The sequence below is a fragment of the Lissotriton helveticus genome, chromosome 2_1 (assembly GCF_964261635.1).
Source record: "Lissotriton helveticus chromosome 2_1, aLisHel1.1, whole genome shotgun sequence".
NCBI classification, from domain to species: Eukaryota; Metazoa; Chordata; class Amphibia; order Caudata; family Salamandridae; genus Lissotriton; species Lissotriton helveticus.
The window spans coordinates 2,091,544,740-2,091,551,864 of NC_136059.1; the positions used below are offsets into that span (position 1 = coordinate 2,091,544,740).

Genomic DNA, 7,125 nt, shown 5'->3' on the forward strand with positions numbered 1-7,125 from the left:
ACAAGTTATCACTGCTTTATCGAGCCCGACTGACAGGGCTAGATTAGACCCGAGGCCCGGTATGACTGAAGCGAGCCCCTGTAAATTGAATACGGTGACACTCTGAGACAATTACTATGTAAATCAGCACTGCCAAATTTTTGTGTTGATATTTCCTGTTGTGTGCCTGTCACTAGCCCGGTGACAAGTGGGCTTTATACTCCGGGAGATAAAGGGAGATAGGAAAGGTCAGCTTTGGAAATCCGGCTCCGCAGAGTAGAAATGTACTGACATAACACTGAAAGGACATTGCAATAGCAATTCCTTCTCGCTGGCCTTTTCTTGGTGCTCTTTAAGAGGGTAAGATAAGAAAGACAGAGGTGGTCCGCGTTTATATTATCTTCGACGCCGTGCTGGGATGATAGTGCCGGGAAAGAGGCAGTCGATCTCCATCAAGTCATTATCTGCCATCACGGACGGGAGTCAGTCCAGGCGAATGTCCGCGGGAAACAATACCGGTTACTTTTTGGGGGTGAAAAAAGCTACCTTTTCAGCAAAGTAGTCTATTCCGTCCATTTGCTTTCCTCCTGATGACATGGTTGCTGGGTCTCAGTTTGTCTCTGCAGCAAAATTACCTTAAATGGAGCCGCTTTACCGCGGTACGCAGGGTGCACAAAACCATCTCCCTTTAAACCGGATGCTTGCCCTCTGCAACCACAGCTGGGCTGAGATGGTACGTCTAGTAATTTTATATTCATTTATAACTCATGTAAGTACCATGACCTATGAACTCAAATCAGTGCTTTATTAGCAACACAACTCTTAGTAAATATACTGAAACAAATTCCTACATCATATAAGGTATTGTATTGTAATTGCATTGAGATAACCCTTACTACCCTGACGAGGCGTCGAAGCGCTTTTTCGGCGAGTAACACGGTACTCCGGAACCCATAAAGGATTCGTGGTATATAACGTCAGCAGCTTGTAAATCATTTCTATTCCGATCCTTTAGAGGCTATTAAAGTGAGGGAGGCCCATCTGAACTTTGAGGTAACTTAAAATGTTTTTTTTGTTTTTTTTGTGCTATCTAGACTTCTTTTCTTTAATCCAGCTAAGTATTAAGCCTTTGCACTGTTGTTGATCCCCGTGTGCTTCAGTGTAAATGACAGCCACAGGTGGAAAGGTGAATCGAGAACCCAGAAGTAACAGCTGTGCCAGTGCTGCACTATTATTAATAACAATAACACATAGTAATAATAATAAGAATGATACTTTTCATAAGGCGCTTCATACTGCATCTGCTGTTTCTAAGTTTCTGATTTAGTGGTGCTAAGATTATTGCCCTTGAATGGAGCGAAAGCTGAGTTGGCATTCCTGGGAGAAGAACACTAGACGTGTAATTACTGCAAATGTCACCAGTAAACATTCATTAGACAAGAACTTCATGGCAAAAAGGTCCAAGTGACAAAAACTGCAAAGATGAAGCCACAGCTGTATCTTTTTCACATAGTCTTGGCAACTTTTCCAGGTGCTCCAGAGATTACATTAGATCTCAACTTCTGAAAACATTCTGTAACTTTGTTTTCTTGATATCAGAAGTTTGGGATATTTCGGGAAAGGCTCCTTAGATAGAGATCCAATGGAAAGCACAACGGCCAGGATTGAAATGATAGCAGTTTTTTCTATAGGGCAGCACTTGGTTTTTATGTCTGATGGGCTTTCTGCTCTCCTCATGCATGGCAGAAATGTGATAGCCACATACAATAAAATGTATTACTGACCTGGATCTCTATAGCCCTGGCTATCAGCAAGTGTGGACCATTCCGAGCCCCTGGAGCAGCTGACCTGCCACAATGTTTCAAGATGCAGAAGGGTACAAATCTCTACTGAGGCATCTCACAGATGTTTCTATGTTCCAGCCAGATTCATATGGCTCGTCGGCCAAGCATGGCAGTTTAAAAGGCAGCAAAAGTCTGTGACTGGATATGAGTCTTAAGCAATGCAGACTAACATTCTCAGGCATTCTACTTCCCATTAAAGTGACTGTAGAGACAAGCTTCCCTTCCCCATTCAAGCAGTTCCCTCTCTACCATGTGTTATTGGTCCTGAAGTTGCTACTGTAGTTTCATGTTTGTATAAAACCAAATAACACAAGATACCTTTCTGAAACCTTTACGCCTCAGGGTCAAGCTTTTTTAAAGCCTCGGGAGAGAAAATCCTAAATGGGCTCTGCAGGTGAACACACTCCACCCTGCTGTGCATTTGTTGTTTTCATGGCTCTCTTGTGCTTTTCAAGTGTAATAATGCAGCTCATGGTTGCATGCGTTGACAGATCCCTGAGGCTTGTGCTGAGCCCTGTGTACCATGGGCTTCCACTCCTTTGCCCTTCATTACACACAGAGGTTGCGGTGCGCTCTGAGGGTCCATTAAAAATACACACTCACACTCTTTACTGCTGCCCTGAATACTGCAGTTGAATTGCCCTGCATTGATATAGATTTTATCAAAACTATTATTCATTACATTTAAACTGGATTGAGTGATACAATGAAAGCCATCACGGGAAGGTAGCACTAATGCCGATCGCGGTCTACTGAACAGATCCGATGACCACTTTGAGAAAACCGGACTTTGACGGTCTTGATCTCCCTCACGGTTCCCACACCGGGAGGTTGGCGGCGGATCTCGAGACCCTGCCGCATCAATTATTCTGCCTACAATTACCTACTTGGCCAGAACGGAGCTCCGTTCCTGTGCCCGTACACGACTCTTCGAGACTACACCAACTTCTGGATTAAGCAACTGAACCCACAAGCAACTTAACTCAAGTTTGACTTTCTCCCCCCTCCGGCCATAACGGGGCTCCGTATATGCGCCGGTACCAGCATCACCGTCTAAAATTGGCAACCCGGTCCTGATGAAGATCCTAAATCAATAGGTTCGAAACACCGTCGACCCACAACACAGCGTGATTTATGGCGCATTACCTACTTTGGTTCTCAAACTAATTGCCAATACCCATTGACTCAAGAGGAACCAACACATTTGTAAATATTGTGTTTTCATTTTTCATCAAATTGCGTCTTTCGCTGTTTTCACCCATATGTCACTCGCGCCGTCACCGTTTGTCTCACTATCACGTAGCACACCAAGCCCCCTTGGGTTGCCTAACGCATTCAATGCCTCCAGTGCTGTTATTGTAAACTGTTCTGTTGATTATTTCTGCTTAAACATGTCCTTAAATATATGATGCTATATGCACTTCTAAACCAATCAAAATTCCGAGTCTCTCTTCCTTCCCAGATCGTTTGTAATATCTTGTACATGCAAATATTTCTGCTGTTCAAGTGAATCCAATTGAGATATTCTTGTTTTTACATCACAGGAAGGTAGGCAGTGTTCCTCCATTTTCATACAGAATCCTTTCTGAACTCTGTGAACATTAGTTGTTTGCAAATTCATTATCAAAGTATTACCATGTCCTATTGCTCCAGATGAGATGTACGTTGTTACAACGCATGCTTTTACCACGCATGCTTTTACAACGCAGGTTTTTCAACGCAAGTCGTTACAACGACTTGAGTTGGGGGTGCTGGATAGTGAATAGTTTAATTTACTATTCCGACTCCAGTCCCTGTGGATAGAAGGGAAGGTGTTGGATAGTAAATTAAACTATTACCTACCCTAGAGCGCCCCCCAGCGCAATTTGTTGTAATGACTTGCGTTGAAAAACCTGCGTTGTAAAGGCACTGCGTGGTAAAAGTTGCGCTTCAAGCTTTGTGAACATTAGAGCATTGAAAACAGTTGTGCATTGTGAACACCAGGGTCACTCGCTCGATATGAGGGCCTCATTTACCAATAATTGACGTAGGGCAGCGCTGCAAGTCTTTTTGCTGCGCTGCCCTATGCCAATCCAAAAGGGCAGGAATGCACTGTATTTGTGAGATTTAGTGCATTCCTGTCTTGTCAGCCAGCGTCTGTGCAGAACTTTGTGCCTAGCGCCAGCTCGGGCACCCTTGCATCATGGTGCAAGGGTGTTTGCGTTGTTGGCAAGATTGTTTTTGTGCAGGAACGGCTACCTTCCTGCCCAAAAATAATCCTGAGACATGTTTTTTCTGCTGCCCCAGATTTACGTGATTTTGTAAATCTAGGGCAGCATCAAAATCCATGGGTGTTGCGTGGGAACACCCACTGCAACGCCCATGAAATGCCTCCTTAATGCAGAGCAAGGCAACGCAGCATTTTGCGCTGCCTTGTCTTACTCCAAATCTATGAGCCATGCAAAGCAACGCCTGGTGGCTTTGCGTCGTCTCATAGATATGATTAAAAGGTCTGTGCCTAGCCAGGGGCTCGGGTTTTATTTCTTTACATTGTAATTACCATCTGCTTTACCTGATTGCCGATTTTTGTTTGAGATTACTATTTTTATTGTGATCTCCAGTTTTATTGTATTACATTGAGCATTAAGTTTTGTGTGCTTTTAATGTTCTGATATCTATTTATATTATAAATGTATATTCATTTATATGAGGTAGTATTTAATACAGGACAACCTTGTGTGGACATTTATGTTTAATTTCAACTGGTGCAATTGAACTGTACTGCACCGAAACTTGCCCTCACACTTCTTCGCATGAAACCATGGCTGTTTCTCCATGTTTCATACGATATCAAAGGAGGCTTAGAGGAGCCCCATTTTCCGGCTTTACAATGGCACAATTTCCTTTCCATGGATGTGTTTCCAGGCAAAGAGTAACCTAGTTCCTTTTACCCTGAAATATTGTTTTATTTTTGCTGATCTGTCTATCTCTCTATGTCTCTCTGTCTCTGTCTCTCTCTCTCTGTCTCTGTCTCTCACTCTCTCTATCTCTCTCTATCTCTCTATCTCTTATTCCTATGTCCTGGAGGGAGTGCTGCGTGGCGGTGGGGCGGGGGAGGGGCAGGGTGAGGGGTAGTAAACTCCGGCATACGGCAGATCGGAGTTAGGTAAAAAAATATATAAATAAAATTATTTAAATTGCGCCAAATGCGTTGCAGCCCACGCAATTTAATTTGTTTTATTTATGTATTTTTTTTACCTAACTCTGATCGGCAGTATGCCAGAGTTTACTACCCCCCAAACTGCGCCTCCCCTGCCCCACCCCACCGCCCGCAGCTCTGCATCCAGGAGCCGCAACTGTAAAGGATAAAAAAATATACATGTGCAGACCGCCATCTGCACTAGCTAATATGGTGGTTTATGAAACAGATTTTTTTGTTGCTGGAAATGAGAAAAAGGGGTTGCATGCAAAACAATGGATTCCCTATAATCAGATAACTCATCACATATGCAATTGGAAAGGCTATCCTTACCTCTACAATATTAAGTTTTACCAATTTACAACCTCCAGTGTCAGCCGACATATTAGTTCAGACAAGCGGTCAGGATATGATTTTGAGGGTGGGCCCATGAGTGACATTAACACATATATTTTCAGCTGAACTGTAATAGAAGCTTGAAACAGTTACCAACATGTATGTTGGAGACACAAACTGTAACTGAATTTTGAAAGAATATTTTCTGTTACAGGGGAGCAGTATCACGAAATAAGCGATAGCCGAGGTTGGACGCATGTCAGGTTCTTGAGACTGTGTCTGAAGCCAATGGAAAGGCTCAATGGGAGGTCTTTCCCTGGCATCAAATTTTCTATTTCTTGGGAAAAAACGTCTCTTGATAGACAACCTGGTTTTTATTCATGACATTCTTGGCTCTCCTTTTCAGCTGCCAGCGCAAACTGTACTTAGAAAAGCTGCCTAACACCAGCATCATCATCCCATTTCACAATGAAGGTTGGACTTCACTATTGCGTACCATACACAGCATCGTGAACCGCACACCTGACAGCCTTATTGTGGAAATCATTCTCGTCGATGACTTCAGTGATCGAGGTAAGACCTTTCTGATTGAGTTGGTATTTGTAACACAGCACAGTGCTGTACTACAGTAAGTACTGGCCGTATCAGGAAAAGTGAACTATGTTTGCAATCCTTGTGTGTATGTGTAATATTGCGTTGATTTCTTCAGACCAGTTTATTGTTGACACAAACAGAATCTCCCAGGTTATCAACTCAAAGGCTCCAAGCAGTGAAATATATTTATTTAGTTTGTGCCATGGTTGCTCCTTGTTTGGAAAAGGCATTACTTGTCACACAGTCATAAACAGTGGTCTTGTTTGACCATATTTGGTTTACGTCATTACACCTATCCGGATATGACTGCTTTTCATTGCATTATATTTCCCAAAAGAGTGTCAATTCGTGAATAATCCACTGATTTCATACATTGTACCTTTTACCACAAGGCGCACTGTAATACAACGGAAAACCAGGAAAACTGCCAGTGCTGTGTACTTTTAGTTAACAATGGGCATTCAGTTGGCTGAAATTGCTTTCATCTTCTATGCTCACAAACTGAACAACTTTGACCTTTACTTAGTAGTTCATGGTTTGCTGCCTCTGCCCCCCTAATGATTTACTGCAGGCGGTAGCTTGTGTTAATTGGCCAGCTTTAGGGAGGAATGAGACGGCTATAATTTGCTCATATGTTAGTCTTTTCGCTTGGAAGAGAATGAATTCCGTCTTAGTTCATGGAGGTTAATTAAAGTGCTTTGTGGCTGCAGCTTCAGTACAGTAATGAAATCTGGCTGTGTCTTTCTAAGAACTCTAAGCGAGATGACTCTGCCTCTGGTGGGGATGTAAAGTTGTGTGTTTGACTGTTTTCGAACATTGTTGTTGTTCTAATGCAGATCCCATGGCTTATGTATAGCTGCTAGCTCTGCCTCAACTCTTGCACAGCAGACATTCACTCCTGGCTCATAATGAACCCAGCAGATTCAGCAGCAGTTGTACACTGAACCTCTTTCTACTTATAGGCGATTTCATCAGAAAAGTCAAGGGCACACACTAAGTCGCCAGAATGTAGTCTTTCAGTAATAGGGACAAATACATGTGTTTTCATTGGTTTTCATTTGTTACCTCATATTTTTATAACCCAAAACAACTTTTCAGTGTGACTCCTGTGAATTCCTTGCATCTGCTGCACGCCCTGTGTTGTTGCAGTTTTCGTGCAGTGCTAGGTGTAATGCTCTGTCTTACAATGACTAA

General features: G+C 42.8%; 1 protein-coding gene across 1 annotated transcript in view; it reads left to right on the top strand.

Annotated features, from left to right (window-relative positions):
* The window catches only part of LOC144820363 (polypeptide N-acetylgalactosaminyltransferase-like 6), an 859,921-nt gene extending 853,134 nt beyond the window's left edge, over positions 1–6,787 (top strand). Inside the window, exons 5-6 of the mRNA XM_078677924.1 lie at positions 5,744–5,910; positions 6,768–6,787. Coding sequence (XP_078534050.1) covers positions 5,744–5,910; positions 6,768–6,787 — 187 coding nt within the window. The remainder of the gene's footprint in view (positions 1–5,743; positions 5,911–6,767) is intronic.
* The last annotated feature ends 338 nt before the right edge of the window (positions 6,788–7,125 follow it).